General features: G+C 48.8%; 1 protein-coding gene across 1 annotated transcript in view; it reads left to right on the top strand.

Annotated features, from left to right (window-relative positions):
* The window catches only part of ldlrad3 (low density lipoprotein receptor class A domain containing 3), a 21,450-nt gene extending 604 nt beyond the window's left edge, over window positions 1–20,846 (top strand). Inside the window, exons 2-4 of the mRNA XM_067234203.1 lie at window positions 4,741–4,842; window positions 19,734–20,136; window positions 20,293–20,846. Of these exons, the coding sequence (XP_067090304.1) occupies window positions 4,741–4,842; window positions 19,734–20,136; window positions 20,293–20,500 (713 nt within the window). The 3' untranslated portion in view covers window positions 20,501–20,846. The remainder of the gene's footprint in view (window positions 1–4,740; window positions 4,843–19,733; window positions 20,137–20,292) is intronic.
* Window positions 20,847–21,626: the final 780 nt, after the last annotated feature.

Genomic DNA, 21,626 nt, shown 5'->3' with positions numbered 1-21,626 from the left:
TGGCAAGGAATGAGGAAGGAGACAGAGAGAAGAGTAAACTGAATAGTGATCGTTTATGTGGTTTTACGAATGAGAGAGAGGGAGGGGGGAGAGAGAGGGATATTAAAAGTTAAATCGAGCAGAGTGTGGTCAGACTCAGGACCTCAAGCCCCAGGACAGAGTTCTGTAACCTAGATAACCAGAACAACATCAAGGAAGGGTTCGGAGAAGCAGATGCTCTCTCTCCTCCTAGACCTTGTCTGGGATTGGTAGCACACAGCTGGGGCATAGGCACTGGGAGGCCTTGCCAGCTGTTAAATGTTTGATCCCTCTGCTCTCTGCCTCAGCACAGCAAGATCACTGCTACAGGGTATAGGCCCTGGGTAGCACACGTTAGCGTTGAGACACTCAGAATTACTAAGCAACATGGACACACACACACACACAAAATGCAGATCAAGTGCACATGTGACACATTCAGGAATGGCGTAATCCTTTCACCGAGGTCCTTGATATTGGTAAAAGCTCAAATATGAGCTTGATTACGAAACATTACACATTCTGTTTGTGTCTCAAAGGGGAGGGTCAGAGGATGTTTTTGATGGTTGGGAAAGCTTTCAACTGGCTTTGTGGAATTTTGAAGATATGGCATTCTTTGTCTGATCACTGACATCAAAGGTTTTTATTTGGCTCGTACCTGAATGCTTTCCAGTGTGTGCGTGTTTCAGTGTGTGTGATTCTGTGTTTGTGTGTGCATTGAACATGTGAGCAATGTTCTAGAATGTGTGCTACAGCTGTTAGTTCACATCTCTGCGGACTACAATAAAGATCCATTTTAAAGATATAGTACAGCAGTTTCTGCATGTGTGAAAGCACAAACTTTCTGTATGAAAATAAGAAGAAGATCTTATGCTAATGTAAATGTATTTGCATTGAATGCGAGGACTGTCTTATAGGACTAGTTTGTTATTGAGGATATGGACAGCCCCACGAAGACTTCATATGCATCATCGATTTTCACTTTCAGTGCTCGCTCCCAAACCTTACTAATAATTCAGAATCCGCGACACATTTTCTGAGTGGATTCTGTGTTTGAAAAAACCATTTACATGTCATTTATATTCCTTTTTCCAAGCTTCAAAACAAACATATTTATAAGCTTCCCTCTCTCGGGTATCTACGTTTCTAGAAGGATCCAGCCTCCAGTTGCTACCTCTGTGTACACACGTGATAGAGATGCTTCCAAAGCTAAGCCCTAGACACCTCATACAAACTATGACCACGGGACTGCAGTGAAGCACTGAACTGACACAACATGTATTGTGTCACATTATCATCTGCCGCTGACCCCATCAGTGTAATGATTGGCCTACAGGTCCTCAGAGAACTGTCAGACAACCAATTAGACTTCTTTGAACCAGATCTACTAAGGGAATGGAGCCGTACGCTGACATATTGCATTAGCCAGCTACATGACTAAGCTGTCAGCAGACCCCCCCACACACACACTAGAGATCTCTGATTAAAGATGAGCTCTCTGACTGCTCAGACCCTCACCTCTCTGGTACACACATACACAAACACACACACACCTAATGTAACCAGACAGCTCCCTAATGAAATCTGGACTAAAATATGGCAGGTGACCACATGCTGTTGGCTCCTATTTACCATAGTGCTCATTTTCTTTCCTTGCCGTTACATCGGGCCGGACAGCCTAAAAGTCAGCCAGCAACAAGCTAGCCAGTCAGTTTGCCAGCCAGCTGGCCAGCCAGCCCTCAAGCAAGCCAGCCAGCCATTCATACAGCCAACAAGCCAGCCAACCAGCCAGGGCTCGTTGCGATGGTCATCATAGTAATCAGCACAGTCTGAAGACGACACTCTACCTGCAGCTCTGTGTACATTTCCTGAAGCTGGTGTTGTTGTTGTGTTAACAAGTGTCCCTTCTCCACATCCAGACAGGCCCATCTCCCACTTCCCATCTCCACAGTGACACAGAATGGACTGGCTCAGCACCCAACAACGCATCTGATACTCTGCGGCATTGACACTTAGCCCAACTAGGATTCACGGCTCCCCTGTTTGAAGGTTATAAACAGCAGTAATTCACTCAGTTGTGTGCCGAGCAGATTTATACTACACTCATATATATGCCTCCATTAGCCCCCACTGTGAAATCCACATTAGGCCTCGCCTAACACTGATCTATAGACTGAATAGAGAACGTTGGTGTGATTCAGACGGGCTGGGATGTGTTCACCAGTGGGATCCTTTTGCTTTAAATGGCTTTTCAATGGCAATGTTAGCCCCCATTGATTTCTGGGAGAGTTTGCACCAGAGAATAGGTGCTATAGATTAAAATGACAAGATAATCTAGGGGTGTTTTCTGCTGCTGAAAGGTGTCTGTGTTTGTGTGTGTGTGTGTGTCTGTGTTTAAGCCGTGTGTGAATGTGTGTGTCTTTGTGCTATGTGTGAGGGAGTTATGTGTGTTTGGTGTGTGTGTGTATTTAAGTAGAATGTGTGTGTGTGTTCTTGCAGTGTATGTGTACGTGTGTAAGGCCAAGGCAGTGTTTTTTAATGCCTCAGTAGAGTGTGGAGGAAGAGAGGGAGAGGTGGGTGTGAGAGGCTGTGGTGGAGTACTCTGTAACAGCCTTGAGAGGTGGGAGGAGAATGTAATGCAGCTACTTTATCACAGCCCACACTGACCGGACACACCAATAGGAGAGGTTAGACACAACACTGCCCCTGGAGTTGAATTTACAGGAACTGTGTATGTTCTGTGAGGGGGTGGGGGGGGGGGGATAGGGGGGGATAGGGGGGGTTCTGGATGGGTGCCATGGGGGTATGTGTGTATGTGTGTGTGTGTGTCAGAGAAAGACAGAGAGATGTGGATGTGAATACTGTTTTATTGTGTCGGTCTCCCTCCTTCACTGGTTCCTTCTCCAGTTCATGTTGTGTTGTCTTTCCAAGTGTCTCTCTGCCCCAGGCCCAGCTCTCCTTGGGTTAGGCGCTGACTGCTATGGGCCATGCCCAGAGGGAGTACTCCCCTTGGGCCAGTTTGAGAGAAGTTCCACCACCACCACCACCATCCTTAAACCCAGGCCAGCCAGGATCCTCTCTCAGACCCCCCCCCCCACCTCCAACCCCATTCAGTCACCATGGTGACGCTGGTCAAGTGGCAACCTGCGCCACAGTCTTGAAGAGGAATTCCACTTAGGACAAAGGCTACACTGTTCTCAGACTGTATGGTGTGTCTGTGTGTGTGTATGTGTGTGCATACTGTGTCTGATCAGTAGCTTACACACACACACACACACACACACACAGTCACACACATTGTATAAAAGAGAGGTTGGTTGGCAGGGAAGAGGTGGTGAGATCACTGTTTATTCTCCACGCCTGTTCTTAGCGTTTCTCTGTCCCTCTGAATGGAGCTTAGAAGTGGCGTCTCTCTGTGCCAGGAACAAGCACTCCACATTTACATTAACATTTTATTCGCTTACCTCCTCTCTCCTCTCTGCTCTCTCCAAACACACACCGTCGCCCTCTGAGAGAGGGGCCGCCCTGTACGCATTGTGTAACTGTTGCCAGCTCCGATCAGGCTCATAGGGTCAGGTCTTTGTTGAACAGCCTTCTGAAACTGTCTCCCATTTCGCTCCCTCACTCCTCCTTCCCTAGCTCTCCTTCTCGTAGATGGCTGAACCTGCAGTGCTGTTGAGAGTGACAGACGCCACTCTATATGATAATGGGATGTGCAAATGGAACTTCCCAGTGAGGCTGCAGTGACTAGAACCAGTCTGCAGTCAGGTTTACAGCCTGACAGGAACTGTGTAGTACTGACTGACTGAACGAAAGCCTGCGCTTGCCTGCTTGCGTGCACTGCTAGAGAAAGAGAGGGAGAGGTGGATAGGCGGGTGGCTCGATGGAGTTCCGTGGCGTTCTCCGAGATAGTCTGGATGTCTGTGGAAGATCGAGAGATGCCCCCGGCAGCTGGGGTGTAACCAGGACCCCGTTGAATTTGTATTCCTTATGTTTGTCAAGACTTATTTCCTCGGCTGTGTCTAATGCACTCAGCCAGTAGAAAGTCACAGAGAGCTACAAGGGGGAGAAGGGGGGAGGTGGAAGAGGAGGAGGTGGAGGAAGTAAATCAGGGGAGTTAGAGGTTGCTCCAAACTAGGAGGGTAGAGGGATGAGGTAAGATTAAAGCTTTTAGCGGGGTGTCTGCTATACGCACTACCTCTAAGGACACATCTTCAACTCTGCTCATAGATCCAGACAAATAGACAGGCAAACAGACAGGCAGAGAGGTTAACAGACAGACAGGCACGCCGACAGAGTGGAGAGAGAGAGAGAGAGAGAGAGAGAGAGAGAGAGAGAGAGAGAGAGAGAGAGAGAGAGAGAGAGCAGAGCTGTAGATGTGTGTATCCGTCAGAGAAACGCATGTGGAAGAGAGGTTCGAGTGGAGCGGAGAGACAGAGGACCCAGGAGAGGGCGAAGAGTGATTGCATGTCGGCCCCCGTGCGAGATAGAAATGTGAGCGGACGGGGTGGGGGGGGGAGCGAGGCGCAGTACGGAATGAAAGGAGCAGAATGCGAGAGAGAGAGAGATAAACGCGAGGGAACGGCCGAGAGACCGAGGGGCGAGCGAGGCAAAGAGAGAGTGGGGCGAGAGACCACGGGGGCGTTGGGGAAGACGGGGGATTAGGAAGAGCGGCAAAGTCGTTGAGGAAAACATCAAACCTGCCGGAATCATTGTGTAAAGAGAGGGGAGAGGGGGGAGAGGAGGGAAGAAGGGAGCAGGGGGAGAGCAGGGAGAGGGGGAGAGCCAGTGCTGGATTTAAGGACAGAAAAACGGAAGGGAAAGGTGAGGAGAGGTTGAGTATGGCGTGCAAAAGTAATACAATGAAAGTGTGAGAAGGGAAAGGTAAGTGAGAGGTAATCACACAGGGCTAACGTTACTTAAAATGAAAGAGATGGATGATTGCTGAGGGACAGAGAGGCAGGGGCATGTGAACATGGACAGTGGTATATTTAATGTTGTTTGTCCCTGAGGCTTGGTGTGTTTGAGGAAGGCCCAGAACGAACCCCGGCGTCAACGATGCTTTTCTCAATGCTAATGATGCCACTGCTCCTGGCTTCTCCTCTCATTACCTCCTCTCCTCTTTCTACTCCTCTCTTCTCGACCAGCCCCCCTCCTCGTCTTTAATCCCTCGACACCGCTCCTGCTATCTTCTCGTTTCCCTCTTCTCTTTTCCTCTTTCTGCAACTCCACTCCTCTTCCCTCCTCGTTCCCTCCAGCAGGGAGAACTTCTATTTGACTCTTGAAATGATAATTCTGCTTGGATCCTCTGGTGGCTTTTATTTTTATCCTCTCGTCTCGTCTCTCTCTCTCTCTCTCTCTCTCTCTCTCTCTCTCTCTCTCTCTCTCTCTCTCTCACTCTCTCGCTCTCTCTCTTTCTCTCTCTCTCTCTCTCTCTCTCTCTCTCTCTCTCTCTCTCTCTCTCTCTCTCTCTCGCTCTCTCTCTCTCTCTCTCTCTCTCTCTCTCGCTCTCTCTCTCTCTCTCTCTCTCCAGTGTCTCTGTAGACATCCACTAGGGAGTGTGCACAGAAGCATGGAAACAGGACAGAGAGAAAAGAGAGAGGAATAGTCTCCGTCCCTTTCCCGTTGTGTGTTGTTTTCTCGTGCAGACCCCAGACCCCGGAACACCTCTCCTGGGCGGGGCTAGCCTACAGGAATAGCGGAGCATGGTACAGTGCAGATAGAGCTTTTTCGATCCTTACTGGTTATACTGTATTTGCTGCCATTGTTTATACAGTCGATGTGTACGCTTCTTCTTATAGTAAGTCATCCTCAATGGACAACTTAAGGAGTGTTGTAACCCAGTTTCTCTTCGTTACGTTCAACTTTGCATTCTGTCTGTGGCTGCTGCCATGACTGAGCAGCCCGCGGCACTCACACACACATACACACAGTTTCACACACACTATCTCTCCCACACACACACACACACACACAGTATCTCACGCACATACACACAGTTTCACATAAACACACACAGAGACACATGCACATGGGATTTAGACACACACACAGACACTGTCATAGATACACACACAGAGACGCACACACATACACTGTTGCACACACATACACTGTCACATGTATACACACACATACTGTACACACACCCACACACACTCGCATCCCTCCGCCCCCTCCAAGGCTGGCACCATGCCTGCCCCCAGGCAACAGGCCTCCAGCTGGAGTCTGTATTATGAAGTGGGTGGGCACCATGGACCCACCCTCACGCCCTAGCAACCTGGCCATATGGACAGATACTTTAGCACTGGAGGGCTGGTGGAGGGAGGGAGGGAAGGATGGAGGAGGGATGAGATGGGAGGCGTGCAGGTACGATGGGGAATGATGGACAATAAAGGGATAATGGAGGGATTTTAGAGGAATAGGGGAGTGGATGGATGGCAGTAGGAGGGAGGGAGGGAGGGAGGGAGGGAGGGAGGGAGGGGAGGGAGGGAGGGAGGGAGGGAGGGAGGGAGGGAGGGAGGAGGGAGGGAGGGAGGGAGGGAGGGAGGGAGGGAGGGAGGGAGGGAGGGAGGGAGGGAGGGAGGGAGGGGAGGGAGGGAGGGAGGGAGGGAGGGAGGGAGGGATAATGGAGATTCGGGATGATGGAGAGGTGGTAGTGAGATGGAGGGGTGGAGGATGGAAGGGCGGGGTGTTGGATAGATGGAGGGGTGGTGGATAGATGGAGGGGTGGTGGATAGATGGAGGGGTGGTGGATAGATGGAGGGATGATGGAGGGTTGGTGGAGTGGCTGTGGTTTGTCTCGTCTGCGCCTACGGATTGGGTTTCTGTGAGAAGCATTCTGCCCTATGGTGGTGTATTATATCGAGCGACAGGCACATCAATAAGAGGAAAGAATGGTGTGTGTGTGTGTGTGTGTGTGTGTGAGAGAGAGAGAGAGAGAGAGAGAGAGAGAGAGAGAGAGAGAGAGAGAGAGAGAGAGAGAGAGAGAGAGAGAGAGAGAGAGAGAGAACACGGATGCAGCTGTGCATGTGTGTTGATATGCGAGGCTCGCTGAATTATTGATTGACTGGAACAAGTCCCTGTTCACATCCATGTCGAGAACCTCCTGCAGAGAACATCTCCCTGGGAAGGAGAATGAAAGGAGGAATTGAAAGGAGAGGATGGGAATGAAAGAAGGAGGAATGGAGACGGGAGATGCGCAGAGAATGATGGAGACGACGCGGACCGATGCAGACTGAGACTGTCACCCATGCATGCATACATGCTAATGAAGGCTGGGAGCATTGATTCTAATTGGTTCTATTCCCGCCCACTCCTCCTCACCCTCCTCTTCAGTGGAAGGACAACTCCTCCTGGTAAGTACTTACACACCGAATAGCCTTCAGGCGAGGGTCTCTTTGTCCAGCTTCGCACCACACTTAGTGCGCATGCATATGCAATTATAGATCGCAGATAGATACAGAGAGCAGGAAAGAGAGTGCGAGAGAGAGCATGAGAGAGAGAGAGTGCGAGGTCACTTAAAGACCCACCTCACCTTTCTGCTTGGGAGGTTTTTTTCCGCTCTGTGGTCAAATGGAGGGAGATTACTTTGTCTGTCTCTCTTGGTACCTATAATAATTAGGTACATCTTGGCATATTGGTAACATTTATTCAAAAGTACTATAGTGGACTCATTCTCAGTCCAGCATACCAGAGTCTCCTGTGTCAGGGTTGTGGTAGACTGATAAGAACGTCTTTAAAATCCACAGGCCTGCAGCAGGGCTATTGTTGGAGGGCAGCAAATTAAATAGCTGCCCGGCATCTGAATCCTCAGAGCTAGGCCCAGGAGTCTGCTTCTGTTGTGCTGTTGTGTGGAAGGTGGAATTGTGTGTGTGTGTGTGTCCTAACTCCCTTACTCCCCAATCTGAGCCACATGGATGTGTGTTAGGCAGGCTTTAGCTCTCTGATCCCCTCACCCGGAGCGCATGGCTGAGCCAGCCTTCCCTGCCAAACCCTTACCCCCACGCCCTGCTGCACCCTCGCTCCCTGCCTTCCCACCTCTACCTCCCTCTCCCCTCCCTTTGAAGCTCTCCCCCTTCCCTGCCATCCTCTCTCTCTCTCTCTCTCTCTCTCTCTCTCTCTCTCTCTCTCTCTCTCTCTCTCTCTCTCTCCCTTTCCCGTGCCGTCCTTACTTCCTCCCTCTCTCCCTCCATCCCTTCTGCCTCCCTGCCTCCCTGCCTGCCTCCTTGCCTCCTGTGTCTGGCTGAATCTTATCACAGAGAGGCCTGCCTGCTGGTGGGGGGGTCTGGGGGGAGGAGCTGCGGGTCTCTGTTGCTGTAGCAGATAAGGCCAGCCCAGGTCAGAGTCTCTCAACCCTGGCCTGGTACAGCACCACTGACCCCCTGCAGACACACACACACACGCATGAATGTATGAAGATAGATGGGTAAAGGAAGGCCGAGCTAACCACGCCTCCACCCCAGTGAGCTTGTCCGAGTGTCTGAAGGGGACCTCCGCTGAGCCCTAAATCACATACCTTGAACCTGATCTTCAAACGTTCACCCCTGTCCTCAAGTCTTCTCACGTGGCTAGAGTTACTGGCTGGAATTCATATGCATCCAGACCTGTGTGCGTGTGTGTGTGTGCACATGTGTGTGTTTGTGCATCTGTCTGCACGTGAACATGCGTGTTACATCAGCAAGTGCATCCTACGTGTTTGTAAACAGTAAGTGCAGTATTGAAAATGTTTTTTTCAAGCTGCATGACATAACAACCCTCGCAGGAAATACAGTTTAATACTGATGTCATTTACTATGCATAGAACTGTGTCTCCGAGTGTGTAAATGTCCCTGATCTGCATGTAGAAGGTGGAAGGTGAACCCTGGGGTATTGAGCTCATTACACATCCGCCCCTTCCTACAATGGGATTAGCAATGTACACATCCAGAAGGATATTTATTTAAATGCTGTCTTTTTAACTGTCGCAATAGCAAAAGCCCTTGGGCCAAAAAGGTTCCACGAAAATATTTTAGTGTTAGCAGGGAACCAAGAAGACCTGGGATGAAACATGTATGACGGTGTCGACTATCAGACTGTCCACTGTTACATATCACCATGCAGACAATTACATGTATGACCATATTGACAATTCTTGTATAGGATGGAAGTAAAGTGTAGATTACATGGGTGACAGAAGCCAATTTAAAGTCTTTTGAAAAGTTGGGCAGAAATGGAAGAACAAAAATAAGATTGAGTATTCTCACACTGTTGTATCTGAGGTATAATGCCTTTTTAATGAGGCTGGTTTGGGGATAAGCTGGACAGAGAGACAAAGGGAAAGACAGACAGAAGAGAGGGGACGTCTAACACACAACACAGAAACAATGGCAGGAGTCTTCAGTTCTTTGAGCCCCACTGTCATTACCAGAATAGCCTGGTACCAAAAAATGATGAGTAATAATTAGACCTGGCTGTCTGCTCCGAGACCCTCTAAAAATAATGATCTCATTTAGCTCCAAACAGACGCTCAATGGCGTCCATTCTGACGGTGACGGCATCATTAGCTCGCCTCTTATCTCTCAACATCAAAGATAGTGCTCCAACGCTTTCCTCTATCCAGTCAAAAAAAAGGCATTTTTTGGCGGCTGTTTGGGGAAAGAGAGGGAGGGATGGACAACATGAGAGGGAACAAAAGAGGAAGACAGAAAGAAAAGAAAAAAAGAACAAAGCAAAGAAACAAAAAGAAAGAAAGACAATGAAGTGATGAAGTCGGTTGTGAATCTCTTCGGCCACCAGACTCATGACCTAAAAGATACGGTGTGTGTGTGTCACGCCGTGCTGCCCTGGCCCGGTTCTGACTTGGCCTTTGTGTGTGTGCTGTGGTGTTGTGTCCATCTGCAGTGTGTGGTATTACCTCTCTGTCTGTCTCTCTTCTGGGGACCCTGCTCCCTCACGCATCACTGCACACACACACTGGACTGAATAGGATTCTTGTACTCTTGTAGTCTCCCTGTAGTTATCTCTCAACCTCAATCGCAGTAAAAGTCTGGGGGTCTGTAAGCTGAATTTGTGTGTGTGTGTGTCTGTGTATGTGTGTCCTTGTGGGCCCACGCTCACCTCTTGACCCACAGCACACAGTTTCCATGGAGACCCAGCCCCCTCAGGTTCAATGGGAGGAGCCTGTCGTCAAAGGCAGCCAACGGTTCTCTCTGACCTCTGACCCCGCCCCATTCTTCTCTTTCTTCCGGAAAACTCCCCACATCCCCATCTCGCACGTCATTCTGCCCCTCCCTCCACAGGAATTCACAAAGAGAAATCCGTGTCTCTGAAACACCCAGCCAGTTCCCTCAAACGTTATGTCCTGTGACAGACCTCCATGTTGCTCCTCTGGCAAATCCCCCCCCCCCTGCCCCCCACTGCACATTCGCATCATGATACTCATAGCCCAGCTTTTCAATGGAAAATGGAGTCATTCATCCATGCATCTATTCTTTCCCCCTACGGCACTCCGCTCCACTTCTCCATCCCTGCTCTGCCCTCCTGTCAATCAATTTCACTGCATCCACATCCCTTAGATGTCTTCAAGCTCTTCTGCAAATCATCCGTCTCGTCCTCTTTCAGTCCATACCTCTTATCCTATTTTTCACCTTCTCCCCTTGTCTTCCTCTTGTTCTCTCTCCCCATCCCTTCATCCCATCCCCTGTCTCAGAGGTTTAAACTCTATCCGGTAGGCAGTTCCTGTCCGGTGTGAGGTAGTCTCATGGCCAGTCTGATAGTGTTGTGCAACAGAGGTGACATGTTTTTTTTCAGGACAGGCAAAACAGCCTAACAGCATCCCTCACTGTTCTGCTTGATTTCTCCTCTTCCTCTCTGGTTTTCTGTCGAGCTGTCTTTAAACTCTTCTTCACTCCTCCCTCTCTCAAACTATTCTCTCTCTCTCTCTCTATCTCTCTCTCTATCTCACTCTTCTGAATCTCTCTATCTGCCTGAGTGGACTACTTCCTCTCTCAGCTGAATATGTGTGTGTATTCCTTAGCCAGGCTTCGCCACCTCAGCCTCCCCAGTCATCTTAAGACTTAGTTTTTCATCCTCCACACTGGGAGGCATGTGAAAGAGAGGGTGAGAGATAGGAGTGTCAGAGAGGGTGACAAATTGAAGGGAAAAAAATGAGGGAAGTGAGGCTGAGGTGTGAAAAAGAGAGGAGAGAGAGATAGAGGGGAGTGAGAGGGGACCGTGAGAGGGAGAAGTGTGCGAGAGAGAGGAGACTGAAAGCGTGTGTGTATGAGGTGTTCGTGTTTGGAGCTTCTCCTCATTCTTTTTCTCGTTTTCCCTCCATGTGGTTTGCCTTCATTCGCCGCGTTCTGGAGCAAGATGAAAAGATCCTTCGAGTTCTGTTTCTACTGCTTTTTTTTTTAATGTGCGTGTGCGTGCGTTTGTGGACAAGTCTAGGAATGTGTGACTTCCTTTGTTTGTGTGTGTGCCTGTCTTGCTTGCGTGTGTGTTTATGTTAATTGCACATGTATGTGTGCTTGCCGATGTGTTTGAAGCCTGTTGGCCAGATGGCTCATATCCCTTGTATCGCCCCCCCCCCCCCCCCCCCCCCCCCGAAAAGAAACAGGACTGGGCATGGTGGGGTGGAGGGTGCTTATTCCTGTGTTGTGTGTGTCTGCGCTGTGTGTGTGTGTCTGCGCTGTGTGTGTGTGTGTCTTATAAACCTGGGTGCTGCCTGCCCTCTAGTGGTTCCTCTGCTCCCCTCTTTTCTCCTCTCGTCTCCTCTCTTCTCTTCTCCTTTCCCTTTTCTCTCCCCTCCTCTCTTCTTATATGTCAGGTGTTGAGCTGCCAATTATCCCTCCCTCCATGACAACTCGGTTCCTGTCGTTGCAGTCATGACAGTAACAGTGATGTCATTAGTCCCTCCAGACTGGCACCTGTAATTAACGCTTGGCGCTCTGTGTACCCCACCGGTCCTGGAAGGAAACGACAGACCAATCAGCATGGCTGGCAGCAGACTTCATGCTGCTGAAGCTTTGGAATGAGGGTGGATTCACTGGGTTTGTCTCTCTGCCTGCGTGTGTGTGTGCTCCACTGGACATTTCTGGGATGTGTGTGTGTGCTGGGATGGGTGTGTGTGCTGGGATGGGTGTGTGTGTTGGGATGTTTGTGTGTGTGCTGGGGTGTGTGCGCTGGACTATGGAAAGAGGAAGGATTCACTGTGTTTCTTTCTCTGTGTGTGCTGTGTGTGTGTGCTGCGTGTGTCTGGGTGTGTGCGTGCGTGTAAGACTACACAGTCCTGGGCTATCTGCTGGTAGCTTGTCGGAACACACAAACATGGCTGCTCTGCTTTGTTTCAGCTGCACTTTAGAAATGAGAATGGTGTCTTTTCCCCCCCTTTTTGTCTATGTCTCTTTCTTTCTCCACCATGATGAGATGAGTGGATTCTGACATGAGTAGCTCATTTACATACTTGCTGACAGGTGCCCAATCAGAAGAAAGGAATGCACTTCAAAAACACACGGTATCCCGGCAACCAGGGCAGCCAGTTTGTGGAGTATGTGTCTCGTTTGATTGGATCAGACAAAGAGGCGTTCCACGCGAGGATGGAACCACTGCAACTTCAATAGCCCTATTATGTTCTTCTGTTGGCCCCAAGCTTGTTCTAGTAACTCGATACACATGGTGTGTGTTTGTTCATTTGTGCGTGCGTGTCTTTGTTTGTGTGTGTGTGTTGGGCTGTGTGTGTCTTTATTTATATGTGTGTGTGTGTGTTCCAACCCTTGTTGTCTGTTGTCTCATGCGCTGCTTTAGACTTAATGGAGACAGATGACATACTGGGAAAGACATCCGAGGTAAGGTCCTATACTATCACGGTATGTCGACATGCCAGTCTTAAAAAAGGCCCATTTATACATGGTGAATGGTACATCAGGGGGGTATTCCAGGTAGCAGGTTTATTGAAAACTTTGAGTTGTTTAACCCTGAAAAGAGGCTTACTCCGAGGTTTCCGTTCCAGAAAGAGAGGTAACGAAACCTTTTGGTAAGTTTCCATGGTAACTTACTCCGTGAAACTAACCTGCTCGCTAGAAGGTTTTCCATGCCAAACTCTGCGTTTTTATCTATCCCCTCCCTCTTTCTGAGCCTGATAGCGTTGGCAGACTAGGGATATCCTTTCCTGGTTCAGCCAACCGATCTCGAACAAAATTTACGCCGGGAGAGGATTTTAAGACTGCGATTCGATGTGCCTTAATTCCCTGATGAATACCTAGGTTAACGTTACCGTTTCCCGTCACAATCTGTAATGTATTTTAGCAACATTGTCAGCCCTTAGGCCAACATCGCTAATGTTACTCGCCGTGGACGTGCACTCAGAACTGACCAAATGCTTTTTGGCACTGAAATAAAGACAAATAATTGAAATTGTATTTGGTCTTCTTCATTGCCTACAAATAGAAATCTTGTAGGGGGTCAATATTGGCCAAACAACTGAAACTAATTCCCCTATGGTTTGAAGGAAGATGAGAAACTGAACAGTGTATTAACATTAACCAAATAATGCCAATACCAATGGAATTACAGTTATTCGACTCTATGGGTTAAATCAGAGCAAGAATGGTCAAAGTAAGGTTAAATAATATAATAATTTAATCATATTGCAAATGAATGAAATCAATGAAGGTTAACTCTTACCTACTCTACCATGATTATTGTAAACTAGAGATAGAAAGCAAGAGGTGAGGAAGAAGGAGTAGGACAAGCCAGAGCTGAGGAGAAGGTCTCAGGAGATCAAGAATCCACAGATGCTTCACAATTCCTTTTATACCCAAAACAACAAATAACACCACAATCTTGACCCTTACTTATCAACATGACTAGCAATGCCACAGTAAGTTACACAATGATGTGTGAGAGCCATCAAGTTGAGACTCCATCCAGTAACTCCAGATGTTACCATATGAGATGTGGGGGCAGGTTGATAGCCTTACAAGATCAGCCTTTATTCTTCTGCCCTAAGTATACCATCTCTTGGTCAAAATAGAAATTCAGCAAATTCAACAATTAATATTGATATAGATTATTGTTTCTACAATTAACATCACCTGTTACATGCATCCTCCTGTAACTGGTGTTCCAGTCAATCTTTTTGAAGATTATCCTTTATTCTTCTACCCTAAGTAGGCCTACACCATCTCTTGGTCAGTTTTTGGCAATTCTTCATGAGGTGCAATTTGTACAACTCATTTACTTGTAACTGGGAATACATGGGATTGCATTACATTTCACAGTTCCACATGCAGAATTCACCTGCCATTAAATGAACATATCACTGTATACTGCATCCATGCTCTGTTCAACAGGATCAGAATGTGCAAATCGTTTTTTATATTCATTATTCTCATAATGTCAGTGTAACTGACAATTCCACACAAGCCTGTAAATAAAAGTACATGGGGAGAGAACTACCAGTAGCTACCATACATAATTCTCTGCATCCATTTTCTGCGGCAGCAGTAAATGTCTCTTCGTCATCTTAATCATCATCGTCATCATCCTTTGATGAAAATATTAAGCAAGTTACCAGAACTGCATTTTTCCATCTATGTAATATAGTCAATATAGCCAAAATATCCTGTATTTTGTAGCAATTCAATGAGGGGATCCCTCATTGAATTGCTCCTCCCAAGGTTTCTGGGAGAGTTTTTCTGGGAGTTTTTCCTTGTCTTCCTTGAGGGTTTAGGTTGGTTGAGGGGCAGTTCTATAGGCGTATGTGAACCCCTCGACATGCTTGCATGTAAAAAGGGCTATACAAATACATTTTGATTTGATTTGATTTGAAAAGCATTCTGTTGGGGGAAACTGCTATTACAAGTTGAAATAGGCACCAATTGATATTTACTTTGTATCATGTCGATATATGATTAAAACCAAGGTGACTTCGAGGCTACAATCACAAGCGTATAGCTTAAGCAAAATATGTCTTACCTGTTTGTAGTATGTTTTTATATTTAATATAACATTGAACATGCTATTTTATTAAGTCTCCCACTTTTTCTTCTGTAATATTAACGGTATGGACTGGCTATTACATCAAATGTATGCATTGACTTGGCAGTTTGTCTCCCACGCCAATTGTATACGCTGCTACAGCCGTGTTGCTTTTTTTCCGTAATATGTGCTCAGATTGAACACGAAATAAAACTTATATCTGAAGTGTGGTGAAGTAGGACAAGGTTTTTTGTTGCTGGGTGCCATGGTTGATCCCAGTATCGGAGCTCCATTGATGTTGGCTTTTAATAGTTCTCATGCGCGCGCTTAACTCAGAGTTGACGTACTCCAAGTTGAGTTAACAAATTCAAATCAGCTTTTCTGGAACCAAGTTTTCACAGTTTCCAATTTTAAAGTAACTCAACTCAGAGTTCAGGGTTAGGCTCAGAGTTTGTTAAACCCGCTACCTGGAATACCCCCCAGTTATACAGTGTATGCAGATCAACGCATCATCATAGCTAATAATGTAAATTTGTACATATTCGTCAGTGGAAATGCATAGGTAAACAGAGTGTGTGTGTGTGTTTTGAGACAGCCTTGCTACTCAGCTGTGTGTATGTCATGTTTTAACCATCCACCGCAATGGCTGGCTGTCATCACTCTTCAAAAGGTTTTTTTTCATGATTGAAGATTACCCACACACACACGTACACACACACACACACACACACACGTACACACACACACACACACCTACACACACTTCAAAGCCCTTTCACCCAGGCCTCTCAGTCCTGTCACTCCTACTCCTGTAGAATGTGCCGAAGCCACGCAAAGGCACCTGGTCTATGCTCTGACGTTGTCTTGGTTTCGTGATGAAGCAAGCATGCAGACAGTTAAACCGTTTCTAGTCTTGTTTTGACGTTTCCAGACTTCAACAAGTGTCTGTCTGTGAGCTTCCCATGCCCATCTCCCTGTCACTTTAAGTATGAGGAAATCAAAACAAAGCGTAGGAGGAGAAGACATACAGAGGGAGAGAGGGAGGGAGGGAGGGAGGGAGGGAGGGAGGGAGGGAGGGAGGGAGGGAGGGAGGGAGGGAGGGAGGGAGGGAGGGAGGGAGGGAGGGAGGGAGGGAGGGAGGGAGGGAGGGAGGGAGGGGTAGGGCCACGGCAATGATGCACTTCTCCAGTGGAGGAGAAGAGGGTTTACAATGTCATGCTGTACCAGAATAATACCTCCCCCATATAGCCGCTAACCTCCGACTAGACAAATCACTGAGGCACACACCTAGACCCAAGAGGAACCACACGCCCACATCTCTCCTCTCCTCTCCATCCCTCTCTCTCTCTCTCTGTCTCCTATGCTTTCCACCTTATATCCTCTCTCTCTGACTCTCTCATAGTTTGCGGGGTTAAAGTGATGCTCTCTCCCTGACCTCTCTTTCTCTATATAATTGTCTCCTTTCTCCGGATGGGTAATGAGATGGATCCAGGCAGAAGATAATCAGATGTGTGTGTGTGTGTGTGTGTGTGTGTGTGTGTGTGTGTGTGTGTGTGTGTGTGTGTGTGTGTGTGTGTGAGAGAGAGAGAGAGAGAGAGAGAGAGAGAGAGAGAGAGAGAGAGACTGACGGAGAGAAAGCGAGGCAGGGGGAAGAGAGGAGGGAGAGAGACGAGGGGTAAGACGGCGGAAGGGAAAGAGAGGGCGAGGAGTGTGTCATCCCGTGTGTCACCCAGGATGAGCGTGCTTGTCGTGTCACATGTTCCCGCTCCAGCTACGCGTCCTCTCCGCTGCGCGGAATGACTGGATGGAGAGAGGCGGAGGAGGGAGAGAGGGAGGGAGGGAGAGAAGGCACTCTGATGTGATTAAAGTGGTTTGAGAACGGAGGGGCAGAGCCACACCTCCAGATGGTGGACATTTATGAGCTCGGAGAGCCTGCTGGAGGTGATGCCATCGTCTGGGGAGCTGCTAACCACCCTTATTAATGTCATGGAAAGGGGGTGTGTGTGTGTGTGTAAGTGTGTGTGCCACTGTGAGCGTGTCCATGTGCCCGTCCGTGTGTGAGGGCTAGTATGAGCACACACGTGCGCTATTACCTCTCCGGTGTTACTGTGTGGATTATGCTAGCCAGCAGTGTGTGTGTCATGCTGCAGGGTATTTGTTCCAGAGCCTACCTTTGTGTGAGGAATCCACCTGCGTAAGGGGTTAACACACGCTCCGTAACAATCACACACAGCAGGATAAGACGAGCACACGATTATCACCCCGCTTCAGGCAGCCGTCATTAATGAAATATATTAGCTCTCTCCCTCTCTCTATCTCTCTTCCTGTCTTCTCCATCCCTTCCTCTCTCCATCTCCATGGGGAACCCAGCCCCTCTCTGCCACGCTCACTAAACACACCAAACAGCCTGCTAGTGTGTCTTTGGCACCATCGTGAGTTCTTGTGTGTGTGTGCACGCATGCCTCTGTGTGCTAGTGTGTGTGTGTGTGTGTGTTTGTGATTGCCTGTGTGTGTGTGTTTACAGCTAAAAAGACCCCAGGCATGCTGGGTCTGGTGGCAGAGCAGGGCCTCTCTTTATTTGTAGTTTTACTGAGGTCATTACTGCAGTTTTACTGAGGTGATTACTGGAGTCATTTCTCTTTGTTCTGGCCTCCCTCCACTGAGGTCTGGGCTTCATTAATTTGCACCATGAAAGCAACCGTCCAGTTTGGAATGGACAAGAGAGGGGTCCAGAGGTCTGTCTGCTGGATGGGGGTAAGGGTGGGGGGGGGGGCTAACTTTGCCTCATTAGTGCAGGGGTCGGCTGCCTACACACTGGGTCTCAGTGCCCCTCACGTATTGCATACAAACACGCACACACAAACACACCTTTCCACAGCTTGTTAAGGTCAGGTTTGGAGCAGAAACAGGTCATGTCGCTGGGGGAAGAGGGAGCTTCAAACTCTCTTTGTCCGGCCCCGCCACTAGTGAAGGCTTGCTAGTTTGTGGGTGTGTGTGAGTGTGTGTTTGTTTGTTTATGTTCGAACGGTACTATTGATCTAAGACTTCGATAAGACAGTAGAAAAGTCTCATCGAATGTAGTTAGACTTAGGATGTAATTAGGGTTCTGTTTCACTGTTCCACAGTGTTTAATAGGGATCTCCAGGTTCCTTTACTGGGAGTAAGGGGGCTCTCCTGGGGTCTGTGTTGGATGAATATGTGTGTGTGTGTGTGTGTGTGTGGATTTGTGCGTGTGTGTGCCAAGCTAACATGTGTCAGCTCTACGTGAAGCTTCCAGGGCATAGCATGGTTCTCCCAGACTGGGCAGTTCACCCTCTAAAGCCTGCAGGCTAACACAACAAAGCCAGGGTGAACAACACCACGAACGCCTGGGTGCTCCTACATGATCCTCCCAAATCCAAACACACACCCACACACCACACATAAACACCACACACACACCCACAAACACATACCACACACACAAACACACACAATCCACAGCCTATCGGTACTGGAATAGTGACAGTAGTTAAGATAGAATTCAATAGGTGTACTGGGATAGTTAATTAATGATAGTTGCTATGATGGTTGTGAGACCGTTCTTGTCTGGATCACCAATGATGAGGACTGACCAGTCTCTATTTGAGCTAAGGGGGGTCAGATGGCTGAGCGGTTAGGGAGTCGGGCTAATAATCAGAAGGTTGTTGGTTCGATTCCCGGCCGTACCCAATGAAGTTGTGTCCTTGGGCAAGGCACTTCACCCTACTTGCCTCGGGGAGAATGTCCCTGTACTTACTGTAAGTCCCTCTGGATAAGAGCGTCTGCTAAATGACTAAATGTAAATGAACCAGGTCCCCTGAGGAGTGCAGCTAGCATCATGTGCTGCTATGAGGTAGATCTCCTTCCTCCTTTGTCTTGACCTTCCAGGGCTTGCTGCTGTTTTCTCATCTGAGTTCTCAGCCCTCCTGCTGTGAGCTGTGAGGGGAAATGCTCTGTGGTGCGATTGTTCTTTCTCTCTCAGAGAGGCCAGCATGCTGAGCATAATCACTGTCCTCACTGTCCTACCTGACGATCCACTTCATACAGCTGAAGCATCCTCTCTCCTTTCCTCTCGTCTCTCCTCTTGTCCTCCCACCGTTCTTGTCATTGAGTCCTCATCGAGATGCACTAGCTCCCAGCTCACATTTGATTTGAGTGCATAGATGCTTTTCGCATTTTCTCTCGCTCTCTCTCGCTCTCTCTCTTTCTCTCTCTCTCTCTCTCTCTCGCGCTCTCTCGCTCTCTCTCACTCGTTCTCTCTCGCTCTCTCTCTCAATCTGAGACCCTGTTGTCAAACTCCATCCCTTTACCTCCGAGAAACAGAGAGAATGAGAAAGAGAGAGAGGCGGAGACAGAGAGTGTCTTCACCCCCCTCCCCCACCTCTCTCTCTCATTTCTAAAAAGACCGTTTTAGTTCATGATGTTCATTAACAGTAACCTGTCCAAGGCTCTGTGCCTTGGACAGGCTAGAAATCAGTGTGTTTTTCCTGTCCCACGGGAGTGTGTGATTCTCTCTGCATCTCCCCCCGTTGCCTGTGTTTAGTCAGCGGCTGTCGCTGGGGCCGATAGATCTTTTGTTTCGTGTCTCGTCTGCGCGCACCGGGTCTTTGTTGAGTCTCAGTGAGACAAGCCAGACTAAACCGAACCAGATGTGTGTTTGAACGTTTCAAATTCATGTACCTCCCTCCCGCCCCTCTCTCACCTCCTCCCCTTCCCCCCCTCCCCTCTCCCAGAAGCCCCCGGCCAGGACTTTGTGACACTGGACTACCGCCTGCGCTACTACCCCAGCATCACCTACGCCGTCATCGGCAGCGCCGTCATCTTCGTCCTGGTGGTGGCGCTGCTGGCCCTGGTGCTGCACCACCAGAGGAAGCGCAGCGTGCTCCTGCCGCGGGGCGTCCGCGGGGGCTCCCTCCACCACCACCACCACCAGCCCCTGCTGCTCTCCCGCCTGGTCATCCTGGACCGCGGCCACGTCCACCCAGCAGGCCCTGGCTCGTCCCCGGGCTCGCCTGGCTCCACTGCCCAGTACAGCGCCGCTGCCCCGGGACTGCAGCTGCTGTCTGGGACCCTCTACCCCAACGGAGTGCCCATGGACTCCCCTCCTTCCTACTCCCAGGCCGTGCTGGATGTCAGGTGAGCTGGGCTTTTGACGGCGTTTGTTGCTTGACAGAAAGGCTGTGTGTGTATGTATGTGTTTTGGAAGATTTGTAACTTGCTTGTGTTTAAGTAACACCCCTGTGATTGTGTGTGTGTTATCTGTCTCCCCTCTATGACTCCTCCTTCCTCCAGCCGGCCCCCGTGGTTTGATCTTCCTCCGCCCCCTTACCTCCAGGATGGGGAGCTGCCATCGGAGGGAGAGCTGCCCCAGTACGAGGAGCCCACGCACCCCTCATCTCACCCCAGCACGGGGACTTCTGAGCCCCCCGCAGCCAGAACTGTGGCCCCGGGCCTCCCCCGGCCTAGTCTGAACACCAGAGAGGAATCAGACCAGCTGTAGTCCCTCTCTCGCTGGGGGGGCTGCTTGTACATAAGAAATGAAAGGACCAGAGGACTGGGCCCCAGGGGCCGTGCAAAGCTGGAAAGGAGCTACCTTCTCTGGGGTGGCTCGGAGCACCGTCCTGCCTGCTGTGGAACTCACCAGGGACTCAAGAGAGCCCTACTGTACATTCTAGCTATGCTGCAGCACTTCTGGCTGCCAGACAGCCGTACTCCCTGGACTGCTCTTGTACGCTGGCGCCACCTACTGGTGTTTCACCCTCATAACCCCTCATAATGGGACATCAATCAGCCAAGCCTGTTATTGTATTATTGTATCTTTTTTATACACATTTGCTTGTTACAAAACTCAACAGGACCCCCCACCATAAAGACCACAAGTGGACATAATTCCAAAAAACATATCCATGTCCTCATCGACCCTGGTCACAGCCTAGACGTTGAGTCTGCAGGCTCCACCCCCCCCCCCCCCCCCCCCCCCCCACTACTCTCAAGAAGTCGGAATGTAAACACAGTGCAGAATGCATGGTGTTGCACTCTGCGGATTTACTGTTGAGTTGTACACAGACAGCAGCTACCATCGTCATGACACACACGTTCTGCTCCCTGGTGCCTGCTTCTTCTCACAGAACAACTGGAAATGCTACGTTTTTGCGACAGAGCACTTAAATGGTGTTCGTTTAACCCTGTTACCCGTCAAACGAATTAAACATTTACTTATTCGGAGCGATAGAATGTTCTAGGAAAGGGTCTTTTGAGAAAACTGAAAAAAAGTTTTTCTTATATAAATAAATTCCTTTGTGAAGTGCTCATCATCATCTCACCAAAGCCCTGAGCAATCAGTTCAGTGTTTGTTTATAAAAATTGTGTTTCAACGCCTTTCAATCAATGTCAAAGTCAAATCAAAGGTCAATCATCTAATCAACATCAAGTAAACAAAATTTGTTGTGTTCAGAATCTACATTTAGTCATTTAATGTTCAGAATCTAGATTGAGGTCAATTATTCCTATAGATACCGTTTGGACACCAGACCTTGCTCAACCCTTTAGTATTATTTACAACAGAGCCAATATCAACAAAGGATTCCAGTGTGGTGAAGATAATGTTCTTAAAGTATAATGTTGAG

The sequence above is a fragment of the Osmerus mordax genome, chromosome 4 (assembly GCF_038355195.1).
Source record: "Osmerus mordax isolate fOsmMor3 chromosome 4, fOsmMor3.pri, whole genome shotgun sequence".
Classification (NCBI taxonomy): Eukaryota; Metazoa; Chordata; class Actinopteri; order Osmeriformes; family Osmeridae; genus Osmerus; species Osmerus mordax.
This window is presented reverse-complemented; position numbering and strand designations above follow the sequence as displayed.